Source organism: Scleropages formosus, chromosome 1 (assembly GCF_900964775.1).
Source record: "Scleropages formosus chromosome 1, fSclFor1.1, whole genome shotgun sequence".
NCBI lineage: Eukaryota > Metazoa > Chordata > Actinopteri > Osteoglossiformes > Osteoglossidae > Scleropages > Scleropages formosus.
In genome coordinates this window covers 36,810,534-36,827,470 of record NC_041806.1, presented here as the reverse complement: position 1 = coordinate 36,827,470, position 16,937 = coordinate 36,810,534, and the positions used below count along the sequence as shown (strand labels likewise).

General features: G+C 43.2%; 1 protein-coding gene across 2 annotated transcripts in view; it reads left to right on the top strand.

Moving 5' to 3' along the window:
- The first annotated feature begins 7,056 nt into the window (after positions 1–7,056).
- ppp2r5a (protein phosphatase 2, regulatory subunit B', alpha isoform) overlaps positions 7,057–16,937 on the top strand; it is a 37,487-nt gene continuing 27,606 nt past the window's right edge. For both annotated transcript variants that reach the window (XM_029251364.1, XM_029251361.1), the window contains exon 1: positions 7,057–8,138. In XM_029251364.1, the coding sequence (XP_029107197.1) occupies positions 7,988–8,138 (151 nt within the window). In that variant the 5' untranslated portion in view covers positions 7,057–7,987. The remainder of the gene's footprint in view (positions 8,139–16,937) is intronic.

The following is a 16,937-nucleotide window of genomic DNA, read 5'->3' as shown; positions in this document are numbered from 1 at the left end:
AGTCCTGCTTGGAGTGCCTTGTGACGGACTGGCGTCCCGTCCTGGGTGTGTCCCCTCCGGCCTTACGCCCTATGTTGCTGGGTAGGCTCCGGTTCCCCTGTGACCCTGTATGGGACAAGCGGTTCTGAAAATGTGTGTGTGTGTTATTCATCACCAGTGGATCATGTAAGTAGACCTGTAGGTGTGTATATTGCTTTAATCAACCTCTTATTCTGTTGTGATTTTAGCTGATAGGTCAGAAGATGACTAGGTTTATTTCCAAATTCATAGTAAGCTGTTTCACAAAGAGCATTATTTTTTAACGATTTGTGTAAGGCATTATTTGGCCTTTGCCTTAGTTCGTTGGTTCCAGTTTTCCTGGGTTGGAGAATGTTTGTGCTGTTGCTGTAGGTACTTCACTTCTAATTCTATTTTTGTATATTCCTTCTCTCATAGTTTTTTTTTTTTTCCCTGATAGGAAGCTTTGTAAATGATTAGACCCCATATTGTGGCTTTGGCTGCATCCAGTACAGCAGCGGCTGAGATTGCAGGCTGCTGGTTATTGTGACAATAGGTGTGTGCCTTCATAAATCTCCCTACAGAAGGCTTCACTAGTATCTAAAAGAGTGGAGTTTAGTCTCCATTGTTACATGGGTTGGAATAAAATGTGTAATCCTTAATTTTGGGCTGCATTTCTCTCCAGATGTTGACCAAAACTGGAGCTCATGTTCTTAAGAGTAGCAGAAGACTTAATTTTTCACATGGAAGACATGGATGATTTATCCAAGTTTCTAAGGCACAATGAAAATCGCTGGGTAGCAAAAAACTTTACAATACTGGCATGAACAGTGCACTGAGAAAAAATGGAAAGTAGCTCTACTGAAAATATTAACAATACATTTACAGACAACTTAACACATGTGTGTTTGAGATGAGAACATAATTACATTGCATAAAGTCCGAGTGAAATTCAACAGTCATCAAAAAGTGATGATCACGTTGCAAGAAAATGTTCCAGACCGTTAGACTTCTAACAGACGGTGTTCACTCAACATCATTTTTACTGCTTGTTCAATTCACTTAGTTAAAATTAGTCAATGCAACACAATTCTTTTGCATTTTGCCACAACTTCATTGTGTACAATCCATCTACGTTTACTTAATCCAGTTGTTGGGATTCTGTGAATAATATTTGTTGGGTCAGTGTGTGTTGCTGAAACCGAACTGAAAAAGGGAGGCTCTATTAAAAATATATATCTATTTATATAGTATATTGTATTATATATAGTTAAAATTTATTATATAGTTTAACTTTATATTAAATATATGAATGACACGTAATTAATAAGAAATATAACTAAGAATGTTATGCAGATGATATAGGGATACATGTTTTCTCTGTCTTTTTTTTTTCTCGAATAAAGCATAAAACCTCAAGCTTCTTTTCGAGATGATAAAAACAAGACAGAAAATCGTTGGCTTCGGTATGTTCCGAGTCTCAACTGTTTGCGAATGAATGCGTGTTTCCACTAAGGTTTATCACAGCTTCATTTCTATGGGGAAAAAAAATAGATGGACTTCTATTGAAACGCTGTCCATGTATTTAGCTTGCATTCAAGAAATATCAAGTTTATTCCTCACATATTTTTCTCTCTGCCTTCTGCGAGTTTTTTTTTTCTTTTTCTTTTTTTTTCGTTTGCGCGGGAGCAACTTCAAAGTGAGCGAGCGCGCGTGCACTGTGCAAAGCACGACCGTTGGTCTGGAGAGCGACACCTGAAGGAGCTTGGTAATTCAGTAGAAGGTAAGAATTGTAATAAAAATCTGATAGTATTCTGATAGCTGTCCACCTAACGTTAAATACAAGAAATTCTGTTTTAAGAAAACCCTACACTTTTTTTTAAAAAAATCATGTCGACCGTTAACAGATTAGGCCTATAGTTTTGCTGAGTTTCGTCGCCTGACTTAGTTAAGTTAGGCTAGCTTGCTACCTTGCGAACTCGGGAATATATTGTTGAGGTAAATATTACATCGTACGAGTCGTGGTTTACTCAAATATTCAAAGCGAATTTAAAAATTATGAGAGCAGTTTTGAGATCATCATCATTTTCTGGTGAAATGAATGACAATTGATAAGGTCTTGACTTGAGAGTGAAGCAGTGGTCTTTTCATAAAACCTTTTTTATTCATTGGCCTGTAATGTATGCGCTACCAAACCAGTAAGTGGTTTATACATTTTATTATATAACTATATAGATAATGATGTTAGCTAATTGCGCCGCACGTTTCCGCATCAGTAGGGCACAAGACCTAGTCTAAGACTTTCCACTGACTGAGTAGCTTACAGTTACACACCGTGTCCATAGCTAGATAAGATTACTTCACTTGCTTCACTGTCAGTCTGACACAAGTTAATGTAACTGCGATGCAAATTATATTAGTAATAGTTAAACTATTTATTGTTGTTCATGTTATTCATGACTAATTGCTGCTCTCTTTTTCTTTGAGGATGATTGTGCGAAGTTCAGGACCTCAGAAGAATGTGGCTTTTGCAGCTGCAGTGTTGTTTGGTCTCATTTATGCTCTCCACAATGAGGTTTCAAGTTGTATAGAAGAGTATGAGAGGACAAAGTTATTTTATTAAGTAAAATTATTAGTGCTTTTATGTTCTGTTTGTTTATAGAGGCCATCCATCCATCCATCCATCTTCCTCCGCTTTTATCCGGGGCCGGGTCGCGGGGGCAGCAGTCCGAGCAGAGTACTCCAGACCTCCCTCTCCCCGCACACCTCCTCCAGTTCCTCTGGGGGAACCCCAAGGCGTTCCCAGGCCAGCCGGGAGACATAGTCTCTCCAACGTGTCCTGGGTCTGCCCCGAGGCCTCCTCCCAGTGGGACAAGCCCGGAGCACCTCCCCAGGGAGGCGTCCAGGAGGCATCCGGAACAGATGCCCGAGCCACCTCAACTGGCTCCTCTCGATGCGGAGGAGCAGCGGCTCTACTCCGAGCTCCTCCCGGGTGACTGAGCTCCTCACCCTATCCCTAAGGGTGCGCCCAGCCACTCTGCGGAGGAAACTCATTTCTGCCGCTTGTATCCGCGATCTCATTCTTTCAGTCATGATCCAGAGTTCATGACCATAGGTGAGGGTAGGAACGTAGATCGACCGGTAAATTGAGAGCTTCGCCTTACGACTCAGCTCCCTCTTCACCACAACAGACCGGTACAATGACCGCATTACTGCGGACGCCGCACCGATCCGTCTGTCAACCTGCCGCTCCATTTTTCCCTCACTCGTGAACAAGACCCCGAGATACTTAAACTCCTCCACTTGAGGGAGCAACTCCCCCCTAACCCGGAGGGGGCAATCCACCTTTTTCCGACTGAGAACCATGGCCTCGGATTTGGAGGTGCTGATTCTCATCCCCGCCGCTTCGCACTCGGCTGCAAACCTCCCCAGTGCACGCTGCAAGTCTTGACTTGATGAAGCCAACAGGACCACATCGTCCGCAAAAAGCAGAGACGAGATCTCGCGGCCACCAAAACAGACACCCTCCGTTCCCTGACTGCACCTAGAAATTCTGTCCATAAAAATAATGAACAGAATTGGTGACAAAGGGCAGCCCTGGCGGAGTCCAACATGCACCGGGAACAGGTCTGACTTACTGCCGGCAATGCGAACCAAGCTCCTGCTCCGGTCATACAGGGAACGAACAGCCCGTAGCAACGAGCCCCGAACCCCATAATCCCGAAGCACCCCCCACAGGATGCCACGAGGGACACGGTCGAATGCCTTCTCCAGGTCCACAAAACACATATGGACTGGTTGGGCAAACTCCCACGAGCCCTTGTTTATAGAGGCGTGCAGTTTAATGTTTATGCAGAAATGTGAGGTGTAACTTATGTTGCTTATGCTTATGGTCTTGTTAACAAAATGTTTCTTAAGATGTTTGTGGCTTTCATGATGGTATATTTAATATGTCAAATTGTAAAATGGTTGTGTGTATACATCAGCACATTTTTTTTTTTTTTACATATTTTCAGATACAAGTTGCTTTAAAGTCACACTGTTGCCAATTGACCTGTTAAAGAGATGTAATTTAAACTGTTTTGATAAGCATGATCCTTTAAGAGTTAATCTCTGTGTTTCACATTGCAATGTATTTAAGAATATTGTTTATATTTCTATTAAGGGACAGATGGATCACTTAATGAAATGAAGCCTTTGAGTCTAAAGGTGTTTGTTTCACACACACACACACACACACATTTTCTGAACCGCTTGTCCCATACGGGGTTGCGGGGAGCCGGAGCCTACCCGGCAACACAGGGCGTAAGGCCGGAGGGGGAGGGGACACACCCAGGACGGGACGCCAGTACATCACAAGGCACCCCAAGCAGGACTCGAACCCCAGACCCACTGGAGAGCAGGACCCAGTTCAACCCACTGTACCACCACACCCCTGGTGTTTGTTTCATTGAAAATAAAATGGAACATATTGAGTAACAACATAAACCATTAAAACTGAACAATGATGATGTAAAGATGATGTGATTAGATTACATAAAAGTAACATGATTCAAACATGTATCTGAATATAAAAGACAACATGATTGAATTATGTTCAGATAACTTAATTAGAGCTGTACAGTTTATTAAAATACATCTGATTAACATAAAATTATTATAGTGAAACCATGTGAATGTGTAGGATACTGTGAACCCAAACTAATTATGTGGAACCCATGTCCATAATTCATTTGAGTAAACCCAACAAACTTTTTTTTTTCAATGTGGAAAGTCCACATTTGGGCCATAAACAGCACACAGGTGTGACATGCTTTCCAGAAACCGAGCCAGAAATTAAGATGAAGCTGCGCTCTGGCTCCTGTGGTTGATAATCGAGAATAAAAGGGATATTCTTATTAATCAGAATGACAGCACCATGAAAACTTGAGCAACCCAGTATCTTTGGATTGTCTCTGTTGGAGTAAGTGGGTTCCTTGCAGTAAAGCGATTGTTACCTTTTTTCTTTTTTAAAGTACTTTGAAACCTTTTCTCTTATTGCATGATCCATGTCCCTGACCCGCAGAAGTAAAGTAAAAGCACAGCCCAGGTAATACTGTGTACCACGTGTCCCAGTGCAACGGTAAGCAGGGAAGGACGGAGGAAAAAAAAAGGCAAATGAAAAAAACTGATACCCCAGAGACTATTTCCTCAGCGTTCTTTGGCAAACCCACATTATTTATCAGATTGTTTCGTCCGAATTTATTTCCTCAATTCCTCAACTTTTTCTTTGTAATGCGTTAGGCTGGTTTCAGGGCATCGCTTCATTTCGCCGTGTCTTCAAGTAGCGGAGATGCTGCTCTCAACCTTGTCTTCTTGAGCTTCGCTTCAAATTTCCTTCCACGATCAGTTAAAGTCGCAAGTCTCCCCTCCGTGACAGAGAGAGACGCGGGTTAAAGCGTCGGCTCCGTAGCTCGGTCTTCTTCTCGCGCGTAACGTGGTCCAGCTTTACTGTCCCGAGCTGCCTCTACAGCTGAGCTCCCATACTACTCGTACTCGTATTCGTACTCGAACTACTCACTCGCTCTTTCACCCATGAAAGAAAATTTTCCTTAAGCGAAGAGCCGGTGTAGCTCGACGCAGCTGCTGCCGCCGTCCTCGCGTCGCGTCCATAGCAACGAGCTCGGACCCTGAATCGGGACTCATCTCGTCGGCTAAATGACCTGTCGTCGAGCGGGTTTTTTACTTTTTAAATGCCCTTTAGTTGTAGTGAGATAGAGCTGTGGTGTTTCAAAAGCTGTAGGATAATATGACATATATTATTGACATTATTAAATGTCAGCATGGGGGGGATCACATAAAATTGTGGGTTTTGGGAGCGGAGCCAGAAGTTAAGCCGCCATCCTTCTTTCAGGCCACACCACCTCCTCGTGAAACTTGATTGTTAATTATTTTATATACACCATATAGTTCTGCTTTGTGACTGAAGGGATGGTGGATCCTGTCGATTCAGATGTAGGCCCAAGGCTATTTTGCCTCCCTGTGCAGGCTGGCATTGGGTTGCTGCCGCCACCGCCACTCTCCCACCTGTTGGGACCACGTGGGCGATGCTCACTCTCACACGTCTTTCTAGTGTCAAACTTGTGGACGCGCGTGCGTGACGTTTGCCCATCCAGCTGTAACCTTCGTGTCTCTCGCCTTGCTTTCTCAAAGACTGCTGCAGTGCCTCTTCGCGGCTTGGGCGTCGCCTTCAAAAGCTCTTTTTTCTCTTATACAATAAATTATGAGACGACACACAGCATCATGGTGTATTGTGCAAGTAAATTGCAAACTACTTCAGTTTAGAGTTAAGAAATTGTGACATTTAATTGGATAAAACCATTTTGTAAGCATATTATGGTAATCAGGGTTAGGAAGAGAGAGTCATGTGACTTCCACATACACTATAATTCATATGATTGGTATATTCTGGGTCTTTATGAACAATTTTATCAGGAATATAAAATTATGTAAAATAAGTAAAGGACATAATGATGCCCAACGTAGAGTATTTCATTGAGCAACTTTTGAAAACAATGTAAATTTGCAGTTAACGACAAAATATTTGTATGCATTGTAAATAGTACGGATTCTTAATGGATTTAAATGAAATTAATTTCTGCCTGACTGAAATTTGTCAGTGTAGTGTACTTAAAAGCAACAAAACATTTTTATATAAAATGTATTCTAAAAACAAACTACAGAGCTCGCTTTGCACACAAGCTCTCGAAAGGGTCATTAGAATGGTGTTTTTTTATAGTTTAGATAAAGAAGCACCAGTAAACAGCACGGACAGTTTCATAATTCCAATTCGAATTTCCAGATGAATATGAGCTCCGACAGCGCCGTATGAAAATGACGTATTTTCTCACGCGTCACCTGTCTATAATATGAACTTCCTATTGGTTTCCTCCATATCAGTCCGCACATAGACAGCATCCGTCCTCAGATGGTTTCTATTGGGCGAAGCAACTCAGCAGCGTTCTTCGACAGCCAACTCTGTTTTCGATTGGAGGATACAGCTGCCCGTCAACAGCTCATCGAATGACAACGGCAAGTCTGTAACGTCGAGCTGGTGAAGCTGTATACATTGCAGTTGGGAGGTTCGGACTGTGTTTCGTATGTTTTAATTGCCTTTAATGTAATTTAACGGAAAAGTTTGCTTTAACGGAAAGCGTCGAGTTTTTTTTTTTTTTTATAAAAAATTAAAAATTTTTTTTTTTTTTTAACTTTATAGCTCTTTCTAGTGAAAGGGTACAGTCGCAGAAAATGAGTCACTGGAGATAGTTCGGTGTTCGCAGACCGCCGCCGCCTGTCAGATGCGGGTCTCTTCTTCGGGAACTTGGGCGAAAACACCAACTGCTTGACAGGGGAGAGAGAAAAAAAAAAAAAATTCAAAACCTGGATGTCTAGACTAGGAAGACACTGCTTCTCTACATCCATGCTTATTCTGAAATGAGATTTTTTTTTCCCATGAAAACGCTTTTTTTTTTAACCAGCTAACTTTGATTTACTTCCGTTTGTTTTTAAATTAGAATTATTATCCGTTTTTTTTTAGTGAGCAAAGCAACTTGGCAACCTGTAGATCATTTACCAGATAGAACTAATATTTGGCTATTATAGCGAGGGAAATTGTATCATCTTCTGAAGATAAAGGATCTTTAAACTATCCGAAAAGAAGAGTTTTTCTGCAGCAATATATTATAATAATGTTGTATGTGTGAGAGGGAGCCCTCAGTGCTTACGTCGAGTATGGGTACCCACAGCGATAGTATTAAAGAAGTATTTTTGCGTTTAATACCTAACCGTACGGATTAATTTCGTGCTGTAAGTTAAAAGACAGAAACTAGAAAAACAAAAAACACGTTTCCGTACGCTAGGTCCGTGCATGTGCCGTAAAACACTTAGCGAGCGGTCGGGTTGGAACTCGGAGCGGATGCAGTAGCGGCGGGACGGAGACTCTGCCAGCAAAATGTCGGCTGCCATCTCGGCGTCGGAGAAGGTGGACGGGTTCACGCGCAAGTCGGTGCGCAAGGCCCAGAAGCAGCGGCGCTCGCAGGGCTCGTCCCAGTTCCGCACGCAGAGCAGCCTGGTGGAGCTGTCGCCCCTGCCGCCGCTCAAAGGTAAGGTAAGGCGCACCGGCGGCGAGCCGGAGCCGCTTGCTTCTTCTCTCGCACCGATTGATCCGCCTCGCCTCCTTTCGCTCTCTTTCCCTTCCATAAATAACAATGGATGGCTTCGCGTTTATCCGCCGGCAGCCGTCACTCAGCGCAGTACGTTCCTGCCCTGCTCGTCTTGCTTTAAAGAAAGAGCGCAGCGCGCGGACACGGGTGCGAGACGCCGGTCAGTGGGGCTCGATGAGGGGGGGGTTGGCATCTCAGACTCGGCACACTACTGAAGTTGTCTGTGTTTTTCTTTCTTTTTTTTAAAATAAAGATCACGTGTTTTTTTTTTTTTTGGGGCGGGGGGGGGGGGACCTTCCCCCCCCCATCGTCATGTGTTATGCTGTTGAGTTTACATGGATTTATTCCGTCAGTCATGTTCAAAGTGAAATTGACCAGGAAGCCTTTGAAGTGCCGGCGGTGTTAACATGATGTCTTACCAGCGCGAATCGTGTGCTCCGTTTTTTCCACTTGCTCTGCTCATGACGTGATGTTAACTTCTATGATTTGCACACACGCATTTCTCTAAATAATTTTCAGGTTTGTGGAGTTTTTTTTTTTTTTTTTTTTTTTTGGAGAAAACTTTACAATGTTAATGTTATTCTGTTATGTTAAATGTGTTTGAATGAGCATGTTCTTTGTGTGTGTGCAAACACACTTGGCCAAAAAAGTCTGGTAGTAATCCAACCCTTCTATTAGTCAGTAATAATGACCCGCACAGTATTAGTCTTATAGAGATTTTCACAGTGATTTATACTGAAGTGCATTCTTATTGCATCAGATTAAGGTTAAGTGCCTTGATCAAGAGTGCTGCAGCAGAAATGGGCTTCAAACCAACAACCCTCAGATAAGACAACAGCCCTCACCACTACACCACCTGGTACCACCAGTAAATTTGTGGGGGGGCTTCAGCCTGTGTGTGTGTGTGTGTGTGTGTGTGTGTTTGTTTGTTGACTTTTCTTCTTCTTATTAATTTGCGTGTGCCAGTTAAATTCTTTGGCCCCCACATTCTTTATGGAAATTTTACCCGTGTGCTCTGCTGAAACTGATTGGGTGGCTCTATTTTGAGAATCTAAGTATAAGATTGAAAATGGTACTTTTTGTACCCGATGCGGTTTGTGCACTATGAAGATGTGCTTGTTTTTTTTCCTGTTCCTCTGTTCATACCGAAATGCAGTACCGTACTATACTACTGTGCTGAAAGGTCTCTGGAGTTTCTGTGGAGTAAGCTATACCGTGTACCTTTTTCAGCCTTCTTAAATGCCACATCCTTATTACTAGCGTTGTACGTTTTAGCTAATTCTCAAAACTTGGTGTGAAATGGGTGCATGAACCAATTTCCATGAATCTTATCTTTCTGTCCTGGTTTAAAGTTGGTTAACCATTCCGTACACATGATGGTAGTGTCACAAACCCTTTGTTTTTTACTTTGATTTGCCACGGACTCCCTACTGTAACTTTGTTCTCTCTGCCCTGAAAGATGCAGCATGATTTTATTAAAAAAAAACCTTGTTGTTGAGGATCCAGGGTCACCATTATTGATGTCTTTTCAGTTTAACGTGCGCTTCGAAGAATATGAAGCAGACATTAAAATGAGCAGTAAATGTGAGATGAACAGTAAGTGTCCAGATTTCTCCACAGTACTCAAGTGCTCGTACTATTTTGATCCTAAAAATCTTTCTCCAGAATCCAAATGCATGAATGCATTTCTGTGTTCATCCCACTTATTCTAGCTGTACCTTAAAATGTTTTTTTTTTTTTTTTTTTTTTTTCCTCCCCTTGAGGTATAATATTGTGTTATGCAGATTAATGTTCTTACACCTCTATTTTGGTTTGCATGTATGTCCTCATAAGACAAGTGGAACAATAGACTTATTACATAATAAAGATATTATACAATGTGGTTAATGGTTTTGCAGGGTCACGCTGTGCAGTTGCCTGCTGTCTGCTCTAATGAACAGGACTCGCGAGTATTGAAGCAGTACTTGAAGGCGAGTTGTAAACCGAGGGATGTTAACCGTGGAGCGATACAGAGCGATTTCCCTTCCCCCCCATAGGCTGGAGCGAAAGGTGGGTCATGTTTGTGCCCTTCCGCTCTTCTAGGCCCTGCTTGCAGAAGTACAGATGTCAGATGTGCGATGGTGATGAACATGGTACATTGAAAGAAAGGAAATATTTTGGTATGGCACAGTAGAGCACTTGTGTGCTCCTGGCCGCAAGTAATTTTCTAAACGCGTCACGTTAATGGAGGCTTTCGGCCCATTTGTGGCATTCTGCTGTTATCGTGGTGCTCTGTGCCTCGGGTGATTTTTGCGTTCTCCTGTGGCCACGCTATCAGATGCATTGTGGCTATTTTTAGGCTGCTGTGTTGTGGCTGACTGTGGGAATCCATCCTCTTCCCCAGGTGCTCTAGACACGCTGTCAAATGTAGCTCTGGACGGAGACCCGTTTTCCATCCCAAGGTGGCAGCAGGCTGATGGAGCCGTGTGGAAATGAGTGCATCTCGCTGCCTTTGTTTGGTTTTGTAGTGGTTTTGAGATCTCCAAGAGTCTTACTATGGATTTGTTGTCATTATCCACTAAAATCTTGATAATTCTGCATGGAAATGTCTCCCTCTGCGAGACAGACACTGGACTGGGAATTTTGCGGTGACGTGCCTTGGGTTGGACTACTTATTAACGAAAATATCCACAGACTCATTGAACTTGTTAAGATGATATGCCCATTTGTCAGCGTAGAATGAGTGCAGTTCTGCTGTTACATTGATGTTCTGTTGTCTGTTGAACCTTTTTTTTTTTTTTTTTTTTTTAAAAACGATGATCCAGTAGGTTGTTCATTTCAGATGAGCCATTGGTACTGTACTGTTTCTTTGTACACCGGACTTCACAGAAGGTCACGGTAGCAGTGGGAAATGAATATGAATCTCCATATTGAACAGATGAACCTGAATGTCTAGTTCTGTGAGCCGATTGAATAAATCAATCAGTGTACACACCCCATTCCATCTTCCTTTTTCAGTATCTTGACTTCCTTTCCCTCGTTGAATGGATATCATCTTTCCCTCGAGATACAGTGTTGAACCGTCTGCAAGTTTGTGCGAGGGAGTCGGCGTCAAAATGAGCTTCCTGCTCTTTGCTGGCTGCTAGCAGTTGTGATCCAAACAGAGGAAAACAGTCGGGGACAGCCAATAACCCTCCTCCGGAGACTGGCACTGCATGCCTTGTTTTGCACGTCTCTTCCAGCCTAAGTTATTTCCTTCATTTTTTAACATAATTGGTTGCATCAGAGTGAAGATTGTGAAGTTTAACAACTGTGTGAAAATGTTAAGCTCTTATGCCTCCTCCTCCAGTGTTTGCATGGTTGCATTTTCCTGAAAAGTGAGCAACTGTGAACAAGCTGCAAGCCTGTTATAACGTGGGATAAAGGTTTTTAAAAGACAAAGGTTAATTGATAGTTTGTTGGTGGATGTGATCAATATAAGTGGCATTCTCCCGAGGCTTTTAGCGCCGCAGTTGGACACATGGCTTTCTCCTAAATGTTACTGAAGCTTTGTTTTTCCACTGCTACCTACAATTTGTGTTACGGCTTAACAAACCATGCTTTTCACCTTTCAGACCAATGTTCTTGCTGAAAACATGGTTTGGGCCTCTGCTGGCTGCCTTTGTGAGATCTATCGAATTTACTTTAGGTCATTTTAGTGGGATGTGAATGGGGTGAAGGTGCCATCACTGCGATGGGTAACACTAAGGCCTACTGGTCACCTGGTGAGAACATTTTAAACGGGCTGCTCAAGGGTAACTCGGCTGTCAGACTGAGAAAGGCAGCATATATACATTTATATTATCTAAATGAAACGGATTAAACAGAAAAATAATTTAAACTAGGCTTTGGATTATATTGTATATAACATTGGCTTATATTAGGTACTCATAAAACTATAATTTAGTGGAATACGTGGTTTTTTTTCTCCACCGTTAGCAAGAAGTGTTCATGAGCAGTGGCTTCATCCATTTCTTTAGTAGGTGAATAAGCAGGTGTTAACTGACAGCAGCAAAGTAACCACCGTTGACCATAGTATAATGTGTGGTCCCCGCTGGCTGCTTTGTCTGATGTGGAAAAAGTACCGATGCAAGCATTATTTTACACCTTTTAGTGTGGCTGGATATCACATCTTCATTGGGACACAAACCTGTAGCCGCCAATATGAGTTGTTATGAGTTATTGCTATAAGGATGAACGGGCTTGTGAATAAGGCTTTGGCCTCATTTTATTTGCTGTCTTAAACAAGAATAAATGTCTTGTACAAACATGGCAGGATTGTCCCGTTCCACAAGCCCTGGCATGGATGGAACGTTTGCCTGCGGTACATTTCAGTTGTACTCATGTCAGTGTTTGTGTTTCTTGTCCCGAAAGAGGCATCGTTTAGCGCGCGGGGTGACGATACAAGGCGATGCGATGCATGGCGAACACGAAAGACCTTTGCAGATGGGTTTACATAATAATACGCTGGGGATTATGTGTGAATCATGATACGGTGCTGCAGAGGCGCATGTGAGAAATGGTGGTGTTAACGAAGGAGATGCTCCGGTGTGCCCAGCCCCTGCCAGGCGGGAGCCGCCGTCGTGCCGATGACTCACAGAGATACGGACCCCATCGCCATAGCAGCCGCAACACCTCACTCTGACAGCGGCTTTGACAGCTCCAGCACCACGCTTTCCCAGCTGTGTTCAAGCAGTCCTGCAGCCAAAGAATTGGTGGATTATATACATTCTGCGTGTGCGTGTGCGTACTCGCGCACGTGTACGTGCGCTCTACAGGAGTATCCTGATCTGTAGTTGATCTTCGAAACTGCCCCAGCCACTTTTCGGTAAACGTGACAATGATAATGGGTTGGCGTGGAGTTTGTGCGCTCAGTCAGAAATGCATTCAGAGCTGTTACGTAATTCATATTATTAGTACGTCTGTACTGAGTCTGCCTCTGACACTTTCTTCAATGGATCAGTCCCTCCCCAGAAGGCTCAGAACAGGGGGGTGCAAATCCAAATTATAACCCTTGAAGTTTTGAAGCTAAATATTTAAATGTATTATTGGGTTTGGTAATATGGTGAATATTTTTTTTTGCCTATACTAGTAGCAATATCCCTTGAGTGCACTTATATTCCTAATGAAAATTCTCTGTGTATTGTAGGTCACTTTGATGTGATGGAATAGCTCTCCCTCATTACCAGAAGAATCCATTAACTGTTTGGTGGCTGTTTATTCTGGCTTTTTTACATAGCAGTTTACTAGGCTTGTCCTGGGGATGTTAATTTGAAAAACCTTTTGTGGTACCTGAGTATGGAAGCTCTGTTTATGCTTTAAATTGCTGTATGGCACCACATATTTTTTTCTTCCTTCCCCTCTCCTTACTTACACCTTGTCCATGTGTTCATAACGTTTTAATAGTTTAAAACCATTTTCTAAAGAGATCCCCAAATGGTTTTCTTTCTTCTGTTAGATGACTTTTTTTTTTTTTTAAAAGTAGTCTTTTTCTAAAATTAAATTTAAGAGCTGGCTGTTTTACCATGATAGTACCATGTGTTGCCTTGTATTTGCAATCACGTTGCCTTGAATTTGCTGCCATGTGTTGAAAATAATCAGAAACGGCTCTGTACACAGTGTCCCCCCCCCCCCCCAAGCCCTATCTTTGGGGAAAAAACATTGGCCACTCAGAATTGCTGTCTCTTCACTTGGCTTTTGTTGTCTCAAACGTGTGAAACTCAGTGTCTCCTTAACAAACTTGAGACTCAAGCTAATTGGGCAGAACCTTGCTCAACTGGTTGGACAGCTGCTGTAGGAGTTTGCTGTTCACAACCATAACTAGTATTTCCTGGTTTAATTTCTGTTTAACCTGTTATGTTGCTGTGAGTTGCTTTCTCAGGCTACAGCCTAGTGCATTTGTACTGAGCAACGTACGTTAAGATCTCGAAAAGTTATGATCAGCATCTTAATCCCTTAATCTTAATCTCCGACTGTGATGAGACAGGACAGCGGAGAGACGTTGGAGCAGGTGGGCAGGACATAATGAACGTGAGACGTGTGATGGACAGACGTGCCTGCATATGGAGGAATGCAGCCTTCCCGCTCCCTCTTCTGTGCCTCCCTCTGCAAGTATCAGCAGGAAGACATTGTCCTGCCACCCTGGCCACGCCGGAGGGAGGTGAGGACAGCTGCGGGCATTAACAGGGGATTAAGTGCTCCAGCCCAGCACTCCTTTCATTTGAGGAGAGCCGCCTCCCGTTGCCCTGACACCCCACCACACGGGCTCTAGTGCTGCACCTCTTTTGGCTGGATGGCAGGCCGGACGGACAGCCCCTTTTGCCCTAGCATATGTGCTATTTGTGTTCGCTAAAGAAGTGCTGAGTGCTGTACGCACAAAAGCACCTTGTTCAGTAGCATAAGCAAATAAATGGCAGGAGTCCCATGACGAAGCTGAAAGTTCACACGGCACGTGGTCACAGTCGGCCGAGAGAGCTGTCGCTGTAATTGTCTGCGTCCTGTCTTGAGGTGTCGATGAGCAGGTTTCTTTTTGATGTGGGACCCTTTCCTGAGTTGTCGTGTTGTAATTTCTCACTTGCTGAAGGTCTCTCAACTGGACACATTCAAAACTGCTGCCGGAGGGTTTAGGGAACTGCAGTGTTCTGCTTCACGCAGGTTTCTTTTTCTGTTTTGAGCCCATACTCCTAAAATGTTTCTAGTAAAACCAGAAAGGCAGATGCTTTGATTTGGGGATCATACTGAACAATCGACCATTGAGATACCACAGTAAGGAGCTGAGAACTCAGTTCTTACAGCTCCTAGATGTGATTGAAATGAGAGGAGTTAAACGCACCACAGTAGAAGAGAAAATGGATGTGATACAAGACACAAGAAAATGATGAGATGGCAGTGTGTGTCCACAGCAGTCCTGGGCAGCCTGTTGGACTGCATCGCCAGACTTTCCCTTGCCACACTTGTTTGTCCATGGGCTTGGCATGTTGTCGCCTCACGGAATCTTGGGGCCTTCGTCATTGGCGCTCAAGCGAGCCGGTTTCGAAGCAGTCGAGGCAGCGGTTTGACCCCACCCTCAAGGCGGGAGCTCGCAACACAGAGGAGCTGTGCTCAGCATCTTCGTGCTCTTCGCCTTGCGCTGCTCTTCTGGGAGACGCCAGCTGCCCGTGCTCGCTTGAACACATAGCAAACTGGAGCGGTTTCGCTTTTCGCCTTGTACAAGTCTCAACTTTGTTCAAACATTTCTGCCAGCGAATAAAAGAATGAACAAAAGCCTTGCGTCTATTTCTGCCAACCGAGGGGAAACGCCCAGATTTAACTACAGAGTCATGCACTCTATACTTTTTTTCTTGCTGAAGGTGTGATAATATCGGTGAAGGTAATGGCGAAGATGTAACGAATTCTTGTTCTGTGTTGAGCTGTGTAACTCGAGCTTTGTCCTTGCGCTGTGCTTTCCCTGTGTACGCTTTTTAGCTTCTTTTAAGAGCGCTGCACGTTATCTTTAGGAGCAAGATGTCTGCTGCGGGTGCCTTTTTGTATATGTCAGCTGTAAGCTGTGCTGTAGGCTTGCCTCTCATGTCCAGGAGACGTCAGAAGAACGTGTTTGCGTGTCAATGAGCGTGTCGCACGGCAAGGTCATAGCAAGCCAACGTTGAACAGCCAATCGTTCCCCCGGCAGGTTTTTCTGCCCCGAGCAGCAGCCATTGACTCTTTATTTATAGGCCAAGTTCACCCAACCAGTGACTGTGTTTCACAAAGGGGCAAGTTAAATGTCCCTGGCCAGATGGTAATCTGATGCATTTATTTGAATATGGCTGAATTAAACTTATTTTTTAAAATTTTTTTCCAGGAACAGTGGTCGACAAATGCTTTTCAGATGTCTTACCTGGCACAGTTACTCTGCGTTGCAGCAAGTTTTTGCTGATTAGCCACAACTAAAACCAGTTCCTGTTGCCAGTCATGCGCTTTGAGATAAGGGCGTGAGGAGCTGCCTACATTATCTTCTTCCTCATGAACCGCATCATTGTGTTTAATATGTTAGTGTTGGACTTCTCAGTTTAACTTCATTTTATGGCTTGGTCCAAAACTTTTGGGCAATTTCCCCTACCCATTTAGATACTGCAACATGTATTTGAATTAGAAGCTTAATATTAGAATATAGTGTGTATATATGTGTGTGTAAACTTTTTATTAACTTGTGACAGCAAAGTTGTAGGCTTGATTCCACAGAGAGGCTCTGCTGCGGCACAATGAGAAAAGTGTTTACCTGTTTTAGTTCAGCTGTAATACTGAGAGCCATATGAACTTGGTTTGGTTGAAACCATCTGTTAAGCAGGTACAAAGCATGTAATACTAAATAAGTCAGGCATACCCATTGTAAGTAGTGTATCTAGCAGTGTAAGTCACCTTGGTGAATAAGGTGTGTGGGCTAATAACACTACATAGAGTTCATTGGAAGTCACTTTTGGAGAAAAGTGTCTGCTAAATGAATAAATGTAAATGTTATAATAGTGCATTTCTCTTATACAGGTGAATATTAACTGAAGCAATTCAGCTGAAGTGGGCAGATTTTGTACCTGTAGACAATGACAACACTCACGACTATAAAGGGGAAAGCATCAATGAAACAAGTAGTAGTCAAATCTAGTGATAAATAATGCTACTTGCTTCGTATTTTTGGATGGCCACATATATATCTGCCTTCTGCATACTGAAGAGTTGTTGTGAGAT